Source organism: Pleurodeles waltl, chromosome 4_2 (genome assembly GCF_031143425.1).
Source record: "Pleurodeles waltl isolate 20211129_DDA chromosome 4_2, aPleWal1.hap1.20221129, whole genome shotgun sequence".
Lineage (NCBI taxonomy): Eukaryota > Metazoa > Chordata > Amphibia > Caudata > Salamandridae > Pleurodeles > Pleurodeles waltl.
Window position 1 is genome coordinate 1,018,538,503 of NC_090443.1, and position 23,630 is coordinate 1,018,562,132.

Here is a 23,630-nt window from a genome sequence, read left to right on the forward strand (position 1 = left end):
AAGCAATTATTCCAAGCCAGAAGAACCTGATTGGCTCATTGTAGGCAATTATCCCAAGCCTTAAGAACGGAAATCACATAAATGACCAATTGTTTATACATCCTGATCGTTGGCATTTAGCTGATTTCGGAGCACGCTTTTCAGACAGATCAGGAACTAAAGCTCACTGTTACAACATGGAATCAAACCTGGACTTGTGGTTCTACAGTTTTGAACTTTGTTCTCAACCACAATAGTTCATCCTGACTTATCTAAGTCTGAGATGTAAATAAAGGAAGAAGTCGAAGAAATGTAGAATATAAACAACTATCACGTTTGCTTTTACATGCTGAAAAATACTGCCACCAGGAATAAGAATTACTGCTTTACTACTTGTGTTTTACTTTTAGGTTCCAAAACTAGGAAGAGAATCACTTCTACTTGAAAATGTCATGAGGAGCCCTCATTATTGTCCTCTGTTAAGGGGCATGGAGTTATGACAGCATCTCACCCTTAGAGGGCAGTGTTTTCTGAGCAATAATGGGCAATGAAATTTTGGGCTTATTCTAGACATTAATATAGCCTTATAGCCCATCATAGAGGCCTATACCGGCCAGGAAAGGCCTGCTCCAGCGTTAAAGGTCCGAGCCAAAGGAGGGGGCCTATAACAAGGGAGCAGGACTTTAATGACCGGTACAGCTCAGCTACGAAGGGCTATAAGGCTATTAGAACATTCCGCCACTAGAGGGCAGAATGTTTTAATAAATAAAACAAAGGCCGCATGGAGCCCCAGGGGATTGAAATCCTGCGGATCAACATTGAAAATGATGCCCATGGCTGGTTTTTTAGTGGGTAACTGGCTATCATAACCAGGGGAAGCAGGTGAAGATGTTCTACTGCTCTCCAAAAGCATAAGTCCCAGGGGCTTATGTCTACGGTTTACCTGGAGGGACTTCCCTTCCTAATCCTGAACACAACAGGGCCCTAAATGCCTGAACGTACTGTCTGGAGCGGAGTGTAGGAAATGTTGGGTTTGCCTTTGAGGTGAATGGCCAATCACATCTCTCATTCTGGCCCCTTTCCGCTTCCCAAAGCCTTTTCCTTACTGTCTTCATAACTTCCCCGATGCGGCATTTTCACAACACCCATCCAACGAGTGCACATACCTCACACCAAAACATAACATACAGGATGCAGCCCAAGGAGACTCCAAGCATTTCATCACTGCAGGGACCCTGCCTCCACAACACCAAAGAGGAGAATTTAGTAAGGCCTTCGGAGTGAGAAAAACTCCAGGGATGATCCTTACTGGACTCTAATCCAATATTTTAAAAAAAAGAGATGAGGGTGAGAGCAGGGGGGGTAAACTCGTGGGTGAAAAGTACTGGCCCATGCTCCAACACTGTTAAAAAGGGATGCGGATTAGACTAGGGGTAAAAACCCTTACGAACCTTACCGGCCCCAGCATCAACACTGTTAAAGGGGGATGTGCATTGGCGTTGTGGGCCAACCCAGTGAATGAACCTTACCGGCCCCAGCATCAACACTGTTAAAGGGGGATGTGCATTGGCGTTGGGGGCCAACCCAGTGAATGAACCTTACCGGCCCCAGCATCGACACCGTTAAAGGGGGATGCGTATTGGCGTTGGGGGCCAACCCAGTGAATTAACCTTACGGGCCCCTGCGCTAACCATGTTAAAAAGGCATGCAGATTAGAGTGGGGTAAACTCCCTGAGGAATCTTACCGGCCCCACCTCCAACGCTTTTAAAAAGGGATGCAGATTAGAGTGGGGGTAAACCCCAAAGTTTAACGGCCCCCTACACCAACTGTGTCGAAATGGGATGTGGTTTAGAGGGGGAGTAAACCCCTTGAGAAACCTTACTAGTCCCACCTCCAGCACTCTTAAAAAAGGAATGTGGATTAGTCTAGGAGTAAATCCCCTGATGAACCTTACCAGCCCTTGCTCCAAATGTGTTAAACCTGAGTTAGACCTGAGTGGGCTAATGACCCAACAAACCTGCATGTACCAGGGCCAGAGCCGTAGCCCACTGGAGACAGCCTTTCCTGCTTCAAGATGCCCTAACATCTTATCTTCAGGAAAAGCAATCCTACCACACTGTTGGAACAGCTTGGTTGTGGGGAGCAGTTATGGTAGTATATGCGTCTCTTCGGTCGCTAATTCTAACGTGAAGTACCTTAGTTCACATTTTTTAATCGTTTCTAGTGGAACCTTTCAGTCAAATGTACAAAAACGAACCAATATATTTACACAGATATGGTTACATCTCCCCTAAAATCCATTGGGTTTACAAGAGAACAGATAGAGCGTATTCCCATTTCCACCAATGGGCGCAGTCAGAACCCGGAGGAGGGAGAGTTTTAGGGGAGAAGGAAGAAAAAAATAAAAAGAAAGCAGAGTTTGACGACTTAAATGCCAAATAAATCAGAGGAATCTTGTAAAATCCTAGTACAGATCTTGCACATTTTAAAGTGTAACTGAGGCTCCTACCCAGCTGTACAAGGAGAGCTCTCAGACTGGCACGGCACACTGCTCATGAGCCATTCAGGTGACTGTCGGGCTGCACATGCAGGTTTCAGATTAGTGTCACAATGCACATGAGCAACTCAGGAATCTGTTCAGTTGCACAAGTGTAGCTCTTTGGTGAGTCTTCTGCCCTGAAACTGTACAACCTCATGAACACAGCTGGACTGCACATGCCAAACACCCAAACCCATCCAACCCCACACGCATAAATGTCAGAGTTGGCCCCACAAGATTCCTTAAAACTTGAATGTACTTATGAGGCGGACTAGGTCACAGGGCCCTGAGTTGACAGCTCCATGAAGAGAAGGAATGGGCTGGGAGAAAGGAAAAAGGGCTGGACCACACACTTCGAGTATCACAAAATTAAACACTGTACAAAAAAAAGCAGCAGACTTGGCAATGAAACACCCACTTCCCTCCCCTTCGACCCCCTGCCCATTTCCAAAGTCATCTATGTAGGGTTTAAAGATGAAAGCAAGAGTAAGTGTGGCTGCACATGGATAAAAGGCCATCTGATCACAACCAACAGGCAATACAGGTGGAACTTTTTAGTTTTAGTCAATTTTGGGCAGGCGCGTTCAATGTTTACCATGATCAAAATGGCCGACAGCGTCTGCTCTCAGACAGTTGACTCCTTGATTTGAGCAAAGAACAACATGCTGGCAGAAGGGTGAAAGGTAAACACGTGAACAGCTCTTTTACAGCCATGAGGATTACATGACGCAGCTCACACTGAGTAGTGGGAAGAGCTGAGAATCTACAAACTCCACAGCGTGACTCGTCGTGTCCTCCATTGTAATCTCCGACTTGTTTTCATCTCTAAACCCTACAACACCTCTCTCATCTCTCAGGTGGTGGTGCCTTAGGGTTATGAGGGCAACGGGGCGGTATGGAATGTGCAACACACGCGTCTCTAAGACTGGGCAACTCCGCGCTCAGCCCATGGCGACAGCGCAGCGTACCGCCTGGCCTTCAGCGGCTCGTCTTCTCAATTTTTTGCCCAATTTTGGGACTTCTACTTGTACCTTCAATGCATGGCATTTGGGCTATTTTACACAGGGGTAGATAATGCCCTCTGGGCATCACTGCTACAATAAACATAAAAAAAAACACAGACAAAGAAAAATCATACATTGCTTCCATGCTGAGGCAAGACATGATCAGAAGCTTCAACCTTGCTCATGGTGACCGAGCTCTACTCTCCACCTCCCTTGCACAGAAAAATAACATTTATGAAATAACAGGGGTACAAAAATACTATTAAGAAATGTCCCTTATGAGGACGAAAAACGCCAAGTGGCGACTTCTGCGCTAAAAGCAGAATACATTTGTGGTCTGTAGACAGTCCCCACAGTTAATGTAACCGCAGCGACGTAAGAGGACGGCTGGCACGTAAGACGTCACTGACCTACGGCGGGTCAGGGAGCACCGCTTGAGAACGCTTGCCAGAGAACACCACCTGAAACATCTTCCGCTTGAAGACAAACATTCTGTCACTAACCGTACACCCAGTCTCATGTCTAGGACAAATATATACAAAACATAAATGTTTCCTTATTTTTTTCTTTTTTTCATCCAGGTAGTTGAGTGTGGCAAGGCTCTTGGCAATATTCTCTTTTCCCAAATATTCGAGGACTGGAGTTAGAACAGTAAATCATTCCCTCCTCAAAAATGTGGGGGTACCTATATCCTTCTCTAAGGAAATTCAGGGGAAGCACACAAATACCTTTACTTGTGGGAGAACAGCCATCAGCAGGAAAGTCGCAAAATTGCACCATCTACTGGCGGGAGGAAGCATATCACTCACTTCAGCGTCATAACTTTGGCGCTTCTGCATTGCTTGAACCCTTTCAGTGCCAAAGCTATCCATGAATAAATGATCTTCCTGGAAAAATGTCAAGTGCTCTATTTATGGCCGGGAGAAGTGTCAATCATTACTCAACACTTCCCCCTTCAGGCCGCTGAGGGCCTGATTTAGAGTTTGGTTGATGGGTTACTCGGTCACAAATGTGGCGGATATCCCATCCGCCATATTACAATCTGCATAGACTATAAAGGGATCGTAATACGGCGTACAAGATATCCGTCACATCTGTGACAGAGTAAGCCCCTCCGTAAAACTCTAAATCAGGCCCGAAGTCTTTCAGATACTGAAAAAATAGTTGCTGTTTTGTTAATCATGTAAAAACCTTAACATTAGGCCAGGACAAAATCAAAATTATGCCGCCGTAATTTCAGGAATTTCGCATTACGCTTGGTGCGCAAAATTCCCCAAATTATGCCACTTGTTTAATTTTGAGCAATTTGTGGCAAAAATCTACCACGAATGCCGAGGAACAACAGAACGAGAGCAGCTGTTTGCAGTGCTTTTGGTTTTTTTTCCCAGAATTGTTTTTAGTATGAAATGTCTCCTCACATCAAAAACTGACGCCACTTTGCGCCAAAATGTAGCACAAAATGACAGATATGCATTTTGCATAATTTTGCAGAAATTTTGCATCATTACAGAAACAGATTACGTGGACTTTTCAAATCCCTACTTAGGTAGGAGTTAGTTTACTTGTGCATTATTTCCCAAGGAAAGAAATCACTTGGCAGAAATAATGAGGCTAAACTGAAAGAATTGAGAAGCATTTTGCATATTGTTAATAGCTCCACCTGGACCAAAGGCCTTTGACATGTGGACTGTGATGAACCACTCTTCGCTGAGTATCTGGGTGTTCAGGCCATGTGCATTCCATTGTGCACCTACCAGCAGCACAGTGAACACTTTTCCTGCAATTTACAAATTTTATGTTTTCTTCTTTCCACAGTTTATCAAGGCGCCTTTGTGCCAGAAAGGAGGCAACAAATACTGCCCATTGGTTCGTGATATGAGATTCTGGAAGGGCCAAGAGCTGCTCCTTGAACACAATGTTGCAAAAAACTCCTGTTTTCGTTTTTAACATTGTTATTCTGCCATTCTTGGCTTCCTAACTTAAGAATCTTTTGGATTGCTCTAAAATGGCTTTTACACTTTTTCTCGTGGTTGTTGTTTGAGCCTATATTTTAGAGGACAAAAAACGTTTGTTTTACTAACTTTCCCCAAGTTTTAACTGGCATGGGCATAAAAATACCAGTCACACTGGTAAACCAAAAAAATAATCATAAATTGGTCTGCGGACAACCAAAGAGGAAAATCTATCATTTCCCCATCTCTTTTGGTTTCCTTGGCTCTCAATTTATTTCAGGGCTAGAAAATGACCTAAAGGAAATATCTGTACCTAAAAAAAAACAGATGAGTCAATCACTCTGCCCCCCACCCCACCCACCCCTTCAGAAACAAACAGCAGGCATAAATTGCAGCAGCTCTTGGAATGGAAAAGACAGAAGTGCAGGTAATAGCTTTGTCACAGACCTGCGTCCTTCTAAGAAGTGCATGTACCTTCCTTAAAAAAAAATATATATATATATTAACAGAAGTGCTGGCACCAAAAATCAGGCAATGCCTGTCCATTTGAAGCACTTAATAGCACAGAGTTCTGGTAACTTCTTGGCAGCTTCTTTCCTAACTAGCTTGGAAAAGTCAGCACAGGCACAGTTTGTGGCAGTGAGTGGGCTTTTCTTATTGGACGATTCATTTTGGTGACCCTTCAACTTCGAGGTCAACCGCTGAGAGAACACACCTCCTTCTGATACTTAAAGAGATCCCACATTTCAGCAGAGGTGCACGGTGGTGGGGACCAGAGTGTCCGCGTTGTCAGATGTTGGTGGGCATGGAGCTTGGTTCTTGGTTACGATCAGTTCTGCCCTCCACACCACACTCCTTCCCCGTGGTCTGTCAGTCCCGTTCTTGCAAGCTCTCCTCCGTGATGCCCTGCGCAGCCAGCTCGGCCAGCACATTGTCCAAGTATTTGGGGTCCGGGAAGCCGTGGCCGGTGAGGTTAGAGCCAAACTCGGTCTTGTGGTGGACCTCGTTCCAGATGATGGTGTCAGATTCACCGGTGGTGCTGGAGGTGCCGACGGCGAAGATGAGGCGCCGCTCCCAGGCAACAAGGAGCAGCTTGAGCACCTGGAGGAAGAAACAGGGAAAGAGCGATAAAGAGGCAGCAAAGGATGGTGTCCAAGAGTGCCCTGGATAGACGGGGAGCAAGACCTGGGATAGCAAGATGTGCTCCAGGCAGGAATAAGGCGCAGTACATAAAACTGTTATTGTGGATTTTAGGGGGGCTTTGAGAGAGGGAGCTGGAGGGTTGATGAAGAACTGTGTACCAGCCTCAGGAAGGGAACTGCCAGGGTAACACAGTTAAGAATTATGGCACAATGAACTTTGTGTAGTTCTGGCAGTCGAATAGCAGGGAGGGCCTGATGACAGAACTGCGGTACATCAGCTGAGCTGTGTGGGATGCTGTTTGTTGGAAGCCGAGTGTGCTGCTGCAGGAGAGCTGTGTGTCTAGCTCCATACGCTGTACTGTATTGAAAGTGTGATGTACATGGACAGAGCTGTGTAGGAGCCTCTAACAGGTTAGGAACAAGGCGCATTGTCAAAACTACTTGTCTACAAAGTTTTGAAAAGTGAAATTTGCTTTATTCAAACTAAAGTGCATTTCTTATCCTGAATGTGTGAATCTTTTTCAAGAGATCAGAATTCACAGTTTATGACCCGGGGAGATGGGGTGATTTAATTTGTTCAGAGTGAGATCCATGGCTACTAAGAGTCAGAGAGACATGCTGAGGTGGAGGGACACCTGTTCTGTGGGTATACGCTGAGTGACACTCACCTGTCTACCCTTCTCGTTGTCGGGCAGGTAGCAATGTCTGGGGAACCCTCGTGAGGTGAAGCTTTTCCCTGGGTTCGGATGCTCCGGTCCCTGTAAAAGGCCAACAAGCACACATTTAGGCTGTTTTCAAGCATGATGGCTGTCCGCTCTTCATACATCTCTTCCTAACCCTCTCATCTCAGAAGTAAGCGTTAAGTACCTTGTCACCCATCTTCTTTACACAAGCATCGCCCTGACAGTCCCAAAGGACCCCGAGGCCACCAGTTTCCCACATTTCCTCTCCTCCAGTAGCTCAGTCACAGATATGCTCCCCACCCTTAGTGCAGCTCCAACCCCACAGGGCAGGACATCCAGAGTTCATCTAAAAAAAAATGTGGTATTTTTTGATCTTGCTGCCCTTTCCTTCCTCATTCTTGGACCTCAGATGCCACGAAACACAGTGCGCCTTCTCCCCAGGGACCAGGGCCCAACCACATTCAGTGTGTCCCATCCCAAGAACTTCTTATACCAGGACCTTGAGGCACAGCCAATCAGTCTGTGCTCACCCACCCAGGATTCAAAGAAACTCCCCACCAGGACTCTCCGCAGACATAGTCCAACCGCCACAGTGTTAAACCCCAGGATCCACACTCTCCCACTAACACCAGTCTTTGCGTACGCCCCAAAGATCCCAAAACACCCCTCCCCACTACCACTCTGTCACCTCTCTCTCTAACTCTCCGTCACTCTCTCTCTCTCTCTCTCTCTCTCTCTCTCTCTCTCTCTCCCTTTCCCTCACTCTCAGGTACCCCAGACACTGCCACTCTGGCCCACCTCCCATCTATGCTCACTCCCCAACCTGCAAGTTGGTACACTGGACTCCTGTCCACATTCCAAGCACGCCCCTTCGTAGATGCCCCTGAGGGCTCTTTCCCACACTCAACTAATCCTGAAGCCCTCACCTGGACCCCCGGAGGGATGCTGTATATGATCCGGATGGTCTTGCAGTCAGGGTGCCCGGGCAACGAGTGGGGGATGACGTGGTACTCCATCTTGCCGGGGGGCTGGTTCCCTGTCTTCACCCCATAAATGGTCTTGCAAGTCGGACACTGCAGGCTGCCATCCTAAACAACATTGAAATCAATTATTACTGGACATTACTAATGCATAATACTGTACAATGCAATATTTCTATAGACTTAGCGAGTGAATGTTATTGCCTTTTTATGCAATGTGTTAACAGTGGTTAAAACCTCTCTAAAGGGCACTAACCATTTGTAATTGCCTGATATGAAAATAGGAAACCAAGCCTAGGGCAAGGATGCATAATGAGGGAAAGGGCAATCAACAGTTGTTAATACTAGACCATAGCATGTGAACAACTAGAAATCTTACGCAACATGCATGAACAGGTCAACTATCACTATGATTCACATCCCTGCTTCACTTCTCACCAAACGCAGAAGACAGGATACCTGGAGTTGTGCGTGCTACACATTTTGATGACGTGAACCAATTTCAGCATCCACACGGTGTCATAATAGGCGTTACTGTTATCAAAGGCAACAGTGCTCATTTTCTTAACCTCAGAAATGCCAAGATGACCCTTGCTACGCTTTAAACCAGTGACCTGCAGGCTGGACTCATCTACCAAGGCGATACGCACTCAGAAGGGACAGAGAGGACGTAGGGTCTGCGTGCGATTAAAAGTGGTAGAAGTGCACTTGGAGTCTCAGCTGGCTATCGCTCTTCCACGGTGCAGAAGGTGCACCGAGGGTTGTCACTTGGCCAGTTTTATAGCATGACCAGTATTTTAATTTCCATGCTGGTTCAAAAAAATTAGGAAAATCACCTACAGCTGGTATTCTTTTCCCCTTATCTGTACATACTTTAAACAGAAAATATGAGAAGAAAACACTTTAAAATATGTTCTACGTCTGCCTTAATGTCCCCCGATTAATAGATTAAACAAAGGCAGAAATGGCATGTTAAAAATGAATGCAAACAAATTCATATAAAGTTGTTCTTAAGTATCATGTCTAGGCCTTTGCAAAACCTTACAATGTTAACAAACGACAGGCGTTTCTAACTGGGAAAGGGGCCAATCCTTTTTCGCAGCACACATCAGCACTTCCAGTCTCGAGGTCAAGGATGTAAATTATTTCAAGATTAGCAGGCCTCCTTCTTCCATACGTCTGTCTGGTCGAGGTACTGCATATCCGGTAATGATGGTCCAACCAGATCAATAAACACTATCAATAAATAGGACTGTAGAGATTGCACTCCAAGGAGTAGCACATTATCAGCTTGAGTAGCCTGTGCCTGGGGTAGGGGGAGGCCCCCAGCAGCTGATCTGCAGTGATCTTACCCAACAAAAGTGCACAGGAGCACACAAGAGCTCACAACATAGCGCCGTCTCCGTCCTGATATCTGAACTGCACAGTTAAAGGGAAGCTCCAAAATGGCTGCCAGTTTATAGCCACTTCCTCTTCCTATCTGTCAGACTGACCCTTTGGACACTAGATGTCACAACCGCACCAGCATCTGGCAGGTTTTGTATGCAGCTAGACACTAAACCAGTGCTTTCTAAACTTTTTAAAACCATGGCTCAATTTTTAGAAGGATACACATTTGCAACCCATCTAGTTTTAATGGACATGAGGCAGGGTCACTGTTTTAATGTAACAAGAGCAATTATTTGTAAACATCACAACTCTGACTGCACCCTTCGATATGGGACAGTGGTCAAGATATTGATCTGCCCAGCCCATAAAAGTGGTAGAGGGTGAAGTGCACTGGAGTCTGGTGCTGAAACACTTGCAGAGCGGGGTGCTGGCCTGTGGCATCCATTCACTAAAAGCACAAGGTGTCTGTAAAGCTTCGGTGTTGATGCCAGCGATTTTAGAAAATTTGATAAATCCCTTCTGAACAAGAGCATGAGGCAAAGCCTCATATCCATTTGTGTGTTAAAACGAGGCCCAGTGATGCATTTTGGATCAACTACATATAAATATATATATTGTTTTTGCAGTTTTTTGTATCACAAACACAGCACTGGTGCGCTTTACATGAGCATCAAACTGCGTTACACAAGACATAACCACGTGCATTTGTTAAGCACACGTTCACCCAGAAGGGTATCTTGGTGCTGAATAACAGATGTTTATTGTTACCCAACTCAATGGTACTCATTTTATTGACCTCACAAGGATGAGTGGACCCTCTAGGATTTGAACCTGTGACCATGAGGTTGAACAAAGGCCCCTATTGTGGATGAATTAGTCCACTAAGCCAGCAGACCCGGCTCAACGCCAGATTAATTTTATTTTTAAACACAGGACATTAAGCAATTGGCCAAGAATCAAAGCATGTTGAGCCAACGCTGGGACTTGCATCTGGTTCTCCAGATCCAAAGTTAGCATCTCTGGCTGTTAGGCTACATCCATATTTCTCACTTTACATGTGTGGTATGGTAGTTTGATCATGTATAGTGAGCACATTCTCTGCTGAAATTACCTTGTGAAGCAAAAAAAAACAGCAGCAACAAATACTGGAAGGTTCACCTGGAGCCTTCCTTGGGAATATCTGCAAGGGTTAGTTTTAAGACTTGACTTAGGGACATTGTTCAACACTGTCGCGCTGGTGCGCAAACAGGACTAATCATTTTAAATCTTACTTGCATACAGACCAGTACATTTGCGACCCATCAGAAATTGGCTCCCTACCCACCAGTAGATCCTGACCCACAGTTTGGGAAATGCTGCCGTAGACAACTTCAACAGACTTTTCACAAGCCTCTATTGACGGACAAATATGCATGCACCCCATTTATAGGGGAATGCTTCCTTTTTTTTTTTGATAAACTTTTTATTGAGTTTATATATAGCAACAGTATAAAACCCCAACACCAACAGGTCGCGGAAGGGGACTCGTAAAACAAGCATCCTTGACAATTGCACATGACGTAACGAAGTCTCTTGGTCGAAACACACATATATGGAGCCAAGACTGTGCATTAGACAAGTGAATATTATCTCATATCGATATCCTCTCCTCCCCAAGCCCCCATGCATTTCCCCCACACCTTATCATGTTTGCGGGGGCAGCCCCTTGCGGTCATGCAAGTGCAGGGGCCAGCCATCTCTTAGGTAGCATCTCACGCTCGGTGGCTTATTCTGGTAGAGAGCCAAACATGAACGGGTGCCCCTGGGGGACATCTCAAGTTCAGTAGCTCATACGGATGAGCAGTCATGCTACTACAAGTGCCTACCATCTGTTGGGGAGCATCTTGTGCTCAGTGGCTGACTCTCTTCTAAAACCATGCAAGAACAGGTCTACCTGGGGAACATCTCTAGCTCAGTGACTGTCTGGGGGGAGCCATGCAGGTACCAACCTTGTTTCCATTGTTGTACATAGCGACCAGGCAGTACAGGTGGAAGACGTGGCCGCACTTGCACAGCCGGCCTACCAGGTCCGGCCGGATCATGGGGTGAGGATACTTGTACCCAGACGGGGTGGAGAGGCACTCCATGCAGATGGTGCAGTCCTGGGCGGAAAAAGGAAAAGAGGTCAGGGGATTGGTGCATCACAGAGAAATGGGGTAAAATTAAGGTGATTCAGAGAAGGGTGTAGGAGAAAGCAGAGAGTGAGATGGCTTGAGGCAGGGATGGAAAGTACTAAGAGGTGTTTGAAAGTGGAGAGGTCAAGCATGCTAAGGTTTAAAGTAGGAAATGGGGGAGAAAGTAAGTGGAGAAGATGTAAATTATGAGGTTAAAATGACTGAAGAAAGAAGAGCATAGAAAGGAGATGGGGACATAGAAAAAGAAAGGCAAGCGTAAAGAGAAGGGCCACCAACAGAAGTGATGGGCATGGAGAGAGGTTGAGGAACTGACTGACTGACAGAGCTATGCACAAAAGAGTGACCTCCCTCACCTCATCAGGTGGATTCCGCACTTTCTGCAGGTATTTCTTCACAACCTCCTCCGGGGTTTTTCCTGGTAAGAAAAGGTCAGTAAAAAGATTAACCATCAGCTGTACGATTCGGTGGAAAGATGAACGTGGTAGGGCAGGGAAATGTCGTCCAGCAGACAGACAAACGGCAAGGCGTGCAGTCATCGGGACTCTTGAGACCGTTCCCTGACAGCCGGGTCTGCAGGACCCTCAGACCTAAGCTCCCACGAAGGGGCAGACCGCAACCGACATTGCACACATGCTGGCTTCACTGGGCCCTCACATCGCTCAGTGCCCCACGTCCTTGTGCCAGGTGTCCTTCGTGAAGGACCAAAGGCAAGGAGAGACAGATGGATTATTTAGAGTTTGGTGGACGGGTTACTCCATCACAACAGTGACGACTATCCCATATCCCGTATTATGATTCCCTTAGCATATCATGAGATCATTATACGGCAGACGGGATACCCCTCATGTCTGTGACAGAGGAACCCCATCTGCCACATGCCGCAGAGCTCCTCGACTTCCCAAGAGGCATAAAGAGACCAGCTAGCCTAACTTCCCTGGGGGGGTGGGCAGACCCAGGCGTCTTCCTCACTCCCAGAAACCCAAAGACCTCAGAGCTCCTTCCTCACCACTCCCAGTGACCCGAAGACCCCAGGGCTCCTCACCAGTCTATGTGACACAATGAACACAGAGCCCCTTCCTACTCCCACGCACATAAGTACCCGTATCCCTTTACAACTCCTGCTGTAGCTCCTCGCGGATCCCTGTGACCCAAAAAACACAGAGCTCCTTCCACCTCCCAGTGAACCAAAACCACCATAGCGCCCTGTGGACCTATGTGACAAACAACGCAGAACTCCTCCCACTCTTGGTGACACAAAGCCGCCAGAGTTCCTTTCGGATCAAAGTGACTCAAAGGACACAGAGCTCCTCCCCAATCCTGGTCACACAAAGCTGTCAGAACTTGAGAACCACCCGTGACACAAAGGACAGAAAGGCCTTGTCCTAACACCCAATGGCACTGAAAACACAAAGCTCCAAATCGATCTGTGTGAATAGACGGCCCCAGAGCTTTTCATAGATCCCAGATCTTCTCCTAGTGGATCTAAGACCCCACAGAACCTAATCAATCCCAGATCTTCACCCCACTGACAGTGACACTAAGACCCCAGAGCTTCTAATCGATCCCAGATCTTCTCCCAGTCACACTAAGACCCCAGAACTCTTAATCGATCCCAGATCTTCTCCCAGTGGCACTAAGATCCCACAGCTCCTAATCAATCCCAGATCTTCACCCCACTGACAGTGACACTTAGACCCCAGAACTTCTAATCGATCACAGATCTTCTCCCTGTCACACTAAGACCCTAGAGCTCCTAATCAATCCCAGATCTTCTCCCTGCTTTGAGTGACTCAAAGACACCAGAGCTCCTAATCAATCCCAGATCTTCTCCCAGTGGCACTAAGACCCCAGAACTCTTAATCGATCCCAGATCTTCTCCCAGTGGCACTAAGATCCCACAGCTCCTAATCAATCCCAGATCTTCACCCCACTGACAGTGACACTAAGACCTCAGAGCTTCTAATCGATCCCAGATCTTCTCCCAGTCACACTAAGACCCCAGAACTCTTAATCGATCCCAGATCTTCTCCCAGTGGCACTAAGATCCCACAGCTCCTAATCAATCCCAGATCTTCACCCCACTGACAGTGACACTTAGACCCCAGAACTTCTAATCGATCACAGATCTTCTCCCTGTCACACTAAGACCCCAGAGCTCCTAATCAATCCCAGATCTTCTCCCTGCTTTGAGTGACTCAAAGACACCAGAGCTCCTAATCGATCCCAGATCTTCTCCCAGTGGCACTAAGACCCCAGAACTCTTAATCGATCCCAGATCTTCTCCCAGTGGCACTAAGATCCCACAGCTCCTAATCAATCCCAGATCTTCACCCCACTGGCAGTGACACTAAGACCCCAGAGCTTCTAATCGATCCCAGATCTTCTCCCAGTCACATTAAGACCCCAGAGCTCCTAATCAATCCCAGATCTTCTCCCTGCTTTGAGTGACTCAAAGACCCCATAACTCCTAATCGATCCAAGATCTTCTACCCACTCCCAGGGACACTAAGACCCCAGAGTCTCACCTTTCTTGGCCTGCTTCTTGCTGGTCTTGCGACACGTGCCAGAGATCCCTGGGACCGGCTTGATCTCGCTTTTGCTGACTGGTGGCGGGTGGAGCACAAGTTTTGGTGGTCGGGTCAGGCAGACAGGAAGGCCAGCAGCGCTCATAAGGATACCAGTGATGCCTACATGGAAGGAAAGGAAAACCAACCTCATTAGAAGACGGGCAATAGTGTTTTAGGATGAGAATACAGCACATTAGAAGAGAATCCTGGCACTAGACAAAGCGCACCGACAGACAGACTCACGTCTCGAGGCCCATCTGACGTAGGATCCAAGAACCACCAGACAAAGGACAAGAAACCCAGCAACACCAGGACCTAAGACCCCCAAGGCACAGGACCCATGGCCCAGAACAAAAAGGACACTAGGCCCACTAGACACAGGACCAGAGGCCCACTAGACAAAGGAGCAGAGGGCCTCTAGACACAGGACCAGAGGCTCCCTATGTACTAGATCAGAGCCCACTAGACACAGGACCAGAGGCTCTCTATGTACTAGATCAGAGCCCACTAGACACAGGACCAGAGGCCCTCTAGACACAGGACCAGAGGCTCACTAGACACAGGACCAGAGGCCCTCTAGACACAGGACCATAGCCCACTAGACACAGGACCGGAGGCCCACTACACACAGGACCAGAGGCCCTCTAGACACAGGACCAGAGCTCACAAGACACAGGACCAGAGGCCCTCTAGACACAGGACCATAGCCCACTAGACACAGGACCAGAGGCCTATTAGACACAGGACCAGAGCTCACTAGACACAGGACCATAGCCCACTAGACACAGGACCAGAGGCCCTCTAGACACAGGACCAGAGGCCCTCTAGCCTCTAGACACAGGACCAGAGGCCCACTAGACACAGGACCAGAGGCCCTCTAGACACAGGACCAGAGGCTCCCTATGTACTAGATCAGAGCCCACTAGACACAGGACCAGAGGCCCACTACACACAGGACCAGAGGCCCTCTAGACACAGGACCGGAGCCCATTAGAAACAGGACCAGAGGCCTACTAGACACGGTACAAACGGTCCTCTAGACACCCACAGGCCCTCTAGACATAGGACCAGAATCCACTAGACACAGAACCAGAGGCCTATTAGACACAGGACCAGAGCTCACAAGACACAGAACCAGAGGCCTATTAGACGCAGGACCAGAGCTCACAAGACACAGGACCAGAGGCCCTCTAGCCTCTAGACACAGGACCATAGCCCACTAGACACAGGACCAGAGGCCCTCTAGCCTCTAGACACAGGACCATAGCCCACTAGACACAGGACCAGAGGCTCCCTATGTACTAGATCAGAGCCCACTAGACACAGGACCAGAGGCCCACTACACACAGGACCAGAGGCCCTCTAGACAAAGGAGCAGAGGGCCTCTAGACACAAGACCAGAGGCTCTCTATGTACTAGATCAGAGCCCACTAGACACAGGACCAGAGGCCCACTGCACACAGGACCAGAGGCCCTCTAGACACAGGACCGGAGCCCACTAGAAACAGGACCAGAGGCCTACTAGACACGGTACAAACGGTCCTCTAGACACCCACAGGCCCTCTAGACATAGGACCAGAATCCACTAGACACAGAACCAGAGGCCTATCAGACACAGGACCAGAGCTCACAAGACACAGGACCAGAGGCCTATTAGACACAGGACCAGAGCTCACAAGACACAGGACCAGAGGCCCTTTAGCCTCTAGACACAGGACCATAGCCCACTAGACACAGGACCAGAGGCCTTCTTGATACAGGACCAAAGGCCCTCTAGACACAGGACCAGAACTCACTAGACACAGTACCAGAGGCCTGAGGCCCACCAGACAGAGGACCGGTGTCCAGCAGAGACAAGACCATAGAAACACCAAACAAAGGATCCAAGGCCCATCAGATAGAAGGGCATCAGAGAGGGGACACTAGGCCCACAAGACAAAGGACCTGAGCCCACCACTCAGAGGACCTTGGGACCACCACACAAAGCACCACAGCCGACAAAAGGCCAGACGACCATAAGAGAGGACCCGCAAGGCCCATCACACAAATGTAAGGCCCAGCAGATATACAAGGACCATGGTCCACCATTAAAATGACCCCCCCAACTTGTCAGTAAGGTGAACTTCAGCCCACTACAGAGACATCTGCTCATCCAAAAACCTCAAACACAATTTCCTGCTCCACTCTCTTTGTACACACATTGTTTGATAATCTTTCCTTTCTTACCAGCCAAGGCAGGGTGGACCGGACTCGTTCCATTCAGGTTCTTCACCGGGACAGTGGGCACCCTAAAATGAGGAAAAACAGGGATGAGTATCTTCAGTCCCCTTACAAGTCCCCACAGGGGATTATTGTGGCAGATGATGCAGTCTTTCAATGTCACATGCCACACTGTGTAACCTAAAGCTTCCCCTAGAATTGTTACGCATCTAAAGGCAATGGCGCCACAGAAACAGAATTTTTTTTAAATTGTATACATTAAAATGATATTGCAAAAAAAAATGCCACATAACTTTCATTTATAAGGCACAGACACAACAAACAAAAATGCAAAGCTAAGTAAAATGTAGTGAGGGATTGACAGACTGAATGACTGGTTAAGGTCGAACATTTGCCTTTCTTCTGCATTTCACTTATATTTTATATTTCGCAGGCTCACGCTGGGTGCCCATGCTCCTAACATTTTTTCTGCCTGCAAGCTGCAGTTCTAGCCCAGCATAGGGCCTGATTCGGATATTGGCGGATGAGTTACTCTGTCACAAAGATGCCAGTTATCCTGTCTGCCGAAAACTAAATCCCATAGGATATAATTGGATTGAGATTTCGGTGGCCCGTTGTGACAGAGTAACCCCTCCGCCAATATCTAAATCAGGCCATAGTCTGTTAATTTCTTATAAAGTAAGTCCTCTTCCAAAGGAAAGGTGAAGAGCGGTGATTCCAAAATAATTAAGGGTCCAATGATTTAAAATTAGGCCGGGGAGAAATGTCTTTTACACTGGCGTAATTTGAGTATTTTCCAGAATTCCCTGTCACACGTCTTCCAGAAATGACGCTATTACGCCTTGTTGGTGCAGTATTATAGCGCTATAATATAGCGCTAAACACCATATTTGCATTTTGAGTAATTATGGGCACATTTTCCTGAAATTTCGCATAAGTATGCGAAAGCAAACTACAGAAAATTCACACACCTCGGTTTCAAACGCCAAAAGGTTGCCAGACCTAAAGTTAGAGATTGATATAAAATAGTGAGTGAGAATGTACTGATTATGTGCCTTTAGCCTTTTTCTGCTATTACAATAGTTCACCTCCGCTTACTGATCAATGTGCCATTTGAACAGTTCGGTTTGCTAGTACCATTTACATGTTGTTTGTGTTCTACAAATTTCAGATCTCCTTCCTAGTTCTGGACATTTTTCAAACTACAGAACTTTCTTTTTTAAGTCTTGCTCGAGGAGTTTCCTTCATAGTAAAGCGTTGTTTGGCCTCAAACAAACCTGCTAGGGTTTCCTTCAGAATACAGGTGTGTGCTTACAGGGTTAATTTTTAGCGCTGCATGGTCTTGGAACCAGTGAGCAGCACTATATTCCGTGAGATGTTATAGTGGAACTCCATTTAGATGCCCAAATAGAGCTGTTAATGGGGACTTTCAAGTCTCCATCCAGGCGCTTTGCGCACTATGAGTATTCAGACAAATAAAGGCGTAATGCATGGAAATGCTTTGCTGCGTGTGCACTGGAGGGCAACTGTCACCCATGCAGGAGCGTGGCAGGTGTACCGTACTGAGTACGGGTGTCATGAAAGTTCACGCCGTGTTCGGTAGTAAACCCGTTGTAGGTTGGTCAGTATGATTAGAGGGTATGAGCTTCAGATTTCCTGACAATCAGGCTGGCATATAATGTCAAAATACATTATACGACAATCAGGGTGCGCGAGAGGAGCTCTGAGAGGAAGTGGAAAGGGAGAGGTCTGCAGATTGGTAGGAGAACTAAGTGAGAGAAACACAATATTTTGTAAAATGAGAAACATTTTTAGGGCTTTCAAAACAGAGAGGAATGTGTGTGCGTTTTTATTTAGTGTGTACATAAATCCTAGGTGAAATCCGACAGGCCCGTCACCATACCCGACTGAAAGCTGCTGTACCCAACTATTCATCAGAAAAGACATTTATTGGGGGGGGGGTGCAACACCCCATACACACACCCCTCTTTCCTCCCCACCCCAAAGCTACACTCCTGGAAACAGGCCAGCACTCTTGTAGGGCGCAGAACCCTGCTGTTTCCACCGATTAAAATAGGGAAACACCCTGTGATCCTTGAAGCAAGTATATGTCACAGTCCCTCCACTTGGTGAAAAACACACCCCATCATCCTTTTGAGCCACAACTTTGTGGAAACTGGGTGCATGTTTAAGAGACTCCACATTTAAGGAAGATTTAGCAGAAAACTCTGGGAGGTACTATTTATTGGCTGAGCAGAGACAGTCTTCAGTTTTGAAAGAAGATAAAACAAGCATTTGCAATGCAATAGGTCTCTCATATTTCAAACAAATTAATTGTCATCTTTTGAGAACAGCGCCCACAAGCAAAAACTAAAGAAAGCATGAGAAGAAACTGAGAAAATACGACCTGGCAAAATAAAGTTAGCTTTAAAAAATAAAACTTTGCAGTTTTGTTTGTCCTGCTGGGCACGTTTTTGTCAGTCACAAGCCTTCTGTTTGCGGGGCACTGGAAGTTAAAAAGAACAAATAGTACCTCGATCACATGGGAAGCAGCAGAAGGGTACTAATTAAGTTGAATCAATTTGTGCTTGATCCCTGCTCCACACAGAGGAACGGAAGTGATGCCAGACATGCCTTGACCAATTACGAGGCTGTAAAGAAGAGTGCCATGCAAACCAACAAATGGTGAGCGACAGGCGAGCTCCAAGCCCTTTACTGAACACAACAGCGTCTCGCATGCACTCTCAGGCTCCAATCTAAAAACAGAGGGCGATCCTGCAAGCGTCCATTAGGGGGCAGCATTAGACCGCGATAACAAACAATGTGCCGACTAGAAACCCCGAATGGAGTAGACCCCTCATGACCACTGGTGAATAACTGCGTCGGGCCGGACTTACCACCTTTGACCACGAGAGGGCGCGGGAGGCCGCGAATAGAAACAGATGTGAGATTTAAAGGGCCTCTGCACCCAGAAGCGCGTGACATCAGATTAGGAACAAGCAAGTGAGCAGAACAGATGGAAACCCGCTTTCATGGAATATCTCTCTCCTTCGAGGGCCCCTTGGCTTTATTCTGATGGCAGCCAATTAAAAGCCGTCAGTGAGCACGATCTGCTCAAGATCAGACGGCGTGTCCAACTGAGATGGGGAACAGTGGCCACCCCCTGTCCGAGAGCTCTCAGGATGCGGCCCTGAATCTGTATTTTAATTTCAATTTCATGGCGAGAGATGTATTTTTAAGTCAATTGCAATAAATCGGACTGTTTCTATATTTCTACCACTGGCCCAGGTAAGTAAAGCTGGTAAGAAAGCATGGTGGGTCAATGCTCGCTTTAAATATATTTGTGCCACCTTCAATTCACTGATCCCATCCCGACAGTCACCCTTTCATCCTTCCCAGCTCGATGTAAGGAATACCACTGTTTTGGTGACGTTGACAGTCCTCATTTATAGCACCGAAAATACACTTTGTGACAGCGAGCGCTACGAAGACAATGATCACATTTAAGGGCGTTCCGTCGTCTTCTGGAGCGACAGAGCTGCACAGCTTGTACCAGGTCTGGTATTTTTGGGCGGGAGAGGAAACGCCCGCCAGAGTCTCTACCCACAAACTTCTAAGACAGCCTCCGCCCTGGCACAATTCTATGCCCAGATTCACAACAAAATGCAAAGCCTTCCTGGTGAGAGTTCTGGCGAGCCTGATTATTAATTCACCTCTCTGAAACAGAGCTAGACCGGCCCCCGATGTGCGCTGTATGGCACAAAAGACACTCAGTGGGCAAAGCGCTTAGAACTCAGCAGCATTCCCAGCACACCAACATCCAACTGAAAACCAGTCAGGAGTTTAGTTCGAACATATCTCACGCTCAGGTGCACTTTTCATCACGGGTGTTTTACCTCTCTAAATATGTGGTCGAGAAATAAATCATCGTGACCAGGCAATGGGCGACTGGCCAACCCGTAAACCACAAAACCCTGCTAAAGGGCACCCACATTACAAACGAACACAGACCTGAGTTTGTTCTGAACAACAAGAGGTCCACGAAGCAGCTTGTTTGCTGGGGAGGGGCTCCGCCCCCCCTCACCCCTCCCCCTTCTATGAGGCAGGTCACCTGGACTGGGGCGGGGGGGCGAAAGCGTTTAAGAAAAACTTCAAAGGCGCTGTAAAAGGCCTTCGGGTGCAGCAAATAGGGCAGGATAACATCCCTGCTTAAGACATAGGTGAGGGCCCTGCCAAATTGAGGGTTCCTTTGAACCCTCCACCCCCGTTGTGTGAGGAGATGACACTATCCGCGCCATGCCGCATGTTCTACAAGTCTCCTGGGCTACGTTTTTTTTCAGGTTTGCCTCTTAATGGACTTTGTTAAACCTTTGGGGCAGTCCCGGTGCGTCTGTACCTTCAGGGCAAATAATACAGAACAGGGAGACACAGGTTTACTCCACTGCTAAAAACGCCGAATACGGGAAGACGGAGCCACAAAGAATCTTTTTTGGGACCAAGGCTGTGTACTGCAAAAAGCGTCAGATTTCTGGGTTCTTCCAAATGCTTCATCAGTTCAGGAAAACGTTGGAACATGCACCTGTTTCAATTAAAAATGTAGTCGGTAGTACTGTTTTTTTAAAAAAACAAATGAGGCATTGTAGGCAGCTGCCTTATGGCAGATCCAGAAAAGGCCACAAGAGGTTGGTTACACAGCCACCTGAAGAACAGCGCTGCTCATAAAAAAGTGAGCGCCCAAACGGCGAATAATTATTTTGCCTTAATCGGGGAACATCCTTGTGCCGAAGCTGAGGCTGGTGCTCACGAGGGAGGGAAAAGAGTGAACGAGGCACGCGAGGCCAGCACCCCTCGCCATCACCTTCCCGCATCTAGACTACATATGGTCACCCCATCTTCAGTAGTTCCGCTTAAGTCTCCTCTGGGCAGTGAATACAAATAACATCTTCTGTCTGGAAACCCAGCATTTTGGGATATTTCATAGCAGACGGGGTGGGGGTGTGCTTCTAATGCACAATCCAGAGGGCCCTGGGCTTGTGTCCAGAATCCACAGAGGGTCGAGGAGTTTTAGACATTAGACTCTGATGTGGCTCAACCCTCCCTCCTCTCCTCACTCCCCCCACCGCCGCCACAGCCCCCGCCAAGGCCTCTGGATGAGGCATCAAGGGCCAGCAGGAGTGAAGGGACTTGCACAAGGTCGCACAGTTCGTCGTGGGTCTATTATAAGGGATGAGCAACGTGAAATGCCCGTCTGCTGACACGCCGTGTGACCGCAGGCACATCGCAGGAAGCGCCCCAGGTGACCATTTTCAAGTTGACTCCATGTGGCCGGCCAAGGACTTTACTCTCGTGATTCTGTTTTCACAAGGGTTATTCCAGTTTTGTTCAACTGAAGCCCTAAAATGCACGGATTTATTATCTGTAAGGGTGGTCGTCTCTTGCCTTCCGACCCCTTGAGCTCACCGCGTTCTTTCCACATCCCCTAAGAATGAATGAACTTGATTTATAAAGCGCCTTAAACTCAAAAGGTCACGAGGAGCTGGTATTTGACAACGCGCAGGCACGCAAAGCTGAGCGTTTGTCAGCCAGCAGTCATCAGTACACCTCTCTCTCCCTAACCAGGAAACCCCCAACCACCAGCTATCAGTGTGTCTCTCCCTCCCTACCACGATCTGCCCCCCACCAGATAGCACTGTGCCTCCCATACCGCATCACGGCGCTGTAAACGTGCGTCACCCAGCCCCTACACTATCAGTATGCCTCATCCTCCCTACCCATAAGCCGCCCCCCACCAGCTATCAGTGCACCTCTCCCTTGCCATCCTGGCCTGCCCCCCCAACACCACCCCTAGCCATCAGTATTTCCCCCACTCCCTACCATGATCTGAAGAGCTACCCCCCACCAGCTACCAGTGTTCTCTCCCTCCCTACCACAAGCTGCCCCCCACCCTATCAGTGTGTCTCCAATACCCCATCATGGCGCTATAAGAGTGCGTCACCCTGCCCCCACCCTATCAGTGTGCCCCCCTCTCCACCATCATCTCCCCCCACCAGCTATCAGGGTGTTTCAGCTTTACCCCCAAGCTATCCTTGCCCCCCCCTCCCCCTTCCTCACCCTGAGCTGCCACCCTCCCTCGCACCCCACGCGTGGCTCCACTGATCCTTGCCAGCTCCTGCTTTCATCCAAACCAGACTTTCCAGCTCGGTGAGAGGCGGGCAGCCTGCCAGGGGCGCGCCTCGCCGCCGCGGCTACTCTCCTGGCACGCCCTCCCAGCCTCCCTCGTCCAAAGTGCAGCGAGATAGCTCGGCGGGTTCACCCCCGTGCTGCGGGGAAATGTGGGCAAAAGAACTGTGCATCAGTTTCAAAGGCGGCGGGACCGACTCCGCCTTTCAGCATGCGCTGGTCGATAACACGAGCGGGCTGTTTGACGGCACTTTGCCACTTTGGCCAAGCAGAGTTACATAAAAGACCCCTTTGTCTGTCAGGAGATGTCCTCATAAGCAGACCTCGGTTTACTCTCACCTGCCCCTGGTCTCTGCCCCAACACACAAAAAGTAGGGCCTTAGACAGAAATAAAGCCCTGACATAGGGCACATATGATGTGTAATATAGCGCGTTACTTGGCAAGCGCTTTATTTGTGTGTAGAGTCCAATCCCAGCGCCAAAAGGTGCCAGACCATGGTGGCTTTCTGGGCGCTTCATTATTTTAATGACAACTTTCCAAATTGTGTTATAAACATACACACATTTTAGAAAGGTGTGGCTTTGACTGGACATTGTCATATGTAAACACACGTGTCCCACTGCTCCCGAGTCTGAAGCCCTCTCACCTCCTGGAAAAGCACTGCGTGTTACCCTCGGACAGTCACTGGTGCAAAGAGGGCGCGCCACTTACCCCAGGAGAATCCAGTGCCCCCTGGGACACCAGAGGTAAATGACGGCGCCCACCGGATACTGTCCAGTTACCACTGCCCGACCTACAGCTCACAAAAAACATTCAAAC

The 23,630-nt window shown here is 48.0% G+C and overlaps 1 protein-coding gene across 1 annotated transcript in view; it reads right to left on the reverse strand.

Annotated features, from left to right (window-relative positions):
• Nucleotides 1-4,097: 4,097 nt before the first annotated feature.
• Nucleotides 4,098-23,630, reverse strand: part of DTX4 (deltex E3 ubiquitin ligase 4) — a 106,470-nt gene continuing 86,937 nt past the window's right edge. The window contains exons 3-9 of the mRNA XM_069232868.1: nt 16,637-16,698; nt 14,369-14,530; nt 12,197-12,258; nt 11,658-11,810; nt 8,227-8,388; nt 7,286-7,375; nt 4,098-6,576 (exon numbers count right to left, since the gene is read on the reverse strand). Of these exons, the coding sequence (XP_069088969.1) occupies nt 6,346-6,576; nt 7,286-7,375; nt 8,227-8,388; nt 11,658-11,810; nt 12,197-12,258; nt 14,369-14,530; nt 16,637-16,698 (922 nt within the window). The 3' untranslated portion in view covers nt 4,098-6,345. The remainder of the gene's footprint in view (nt 6,577-7,285; nt 7,376-8,226; nt 8,389-11,657; nt 11,811-12,196; nt 12,259-14,368; nt 14,531-16,636; nt 16,699-23,630) is intronic.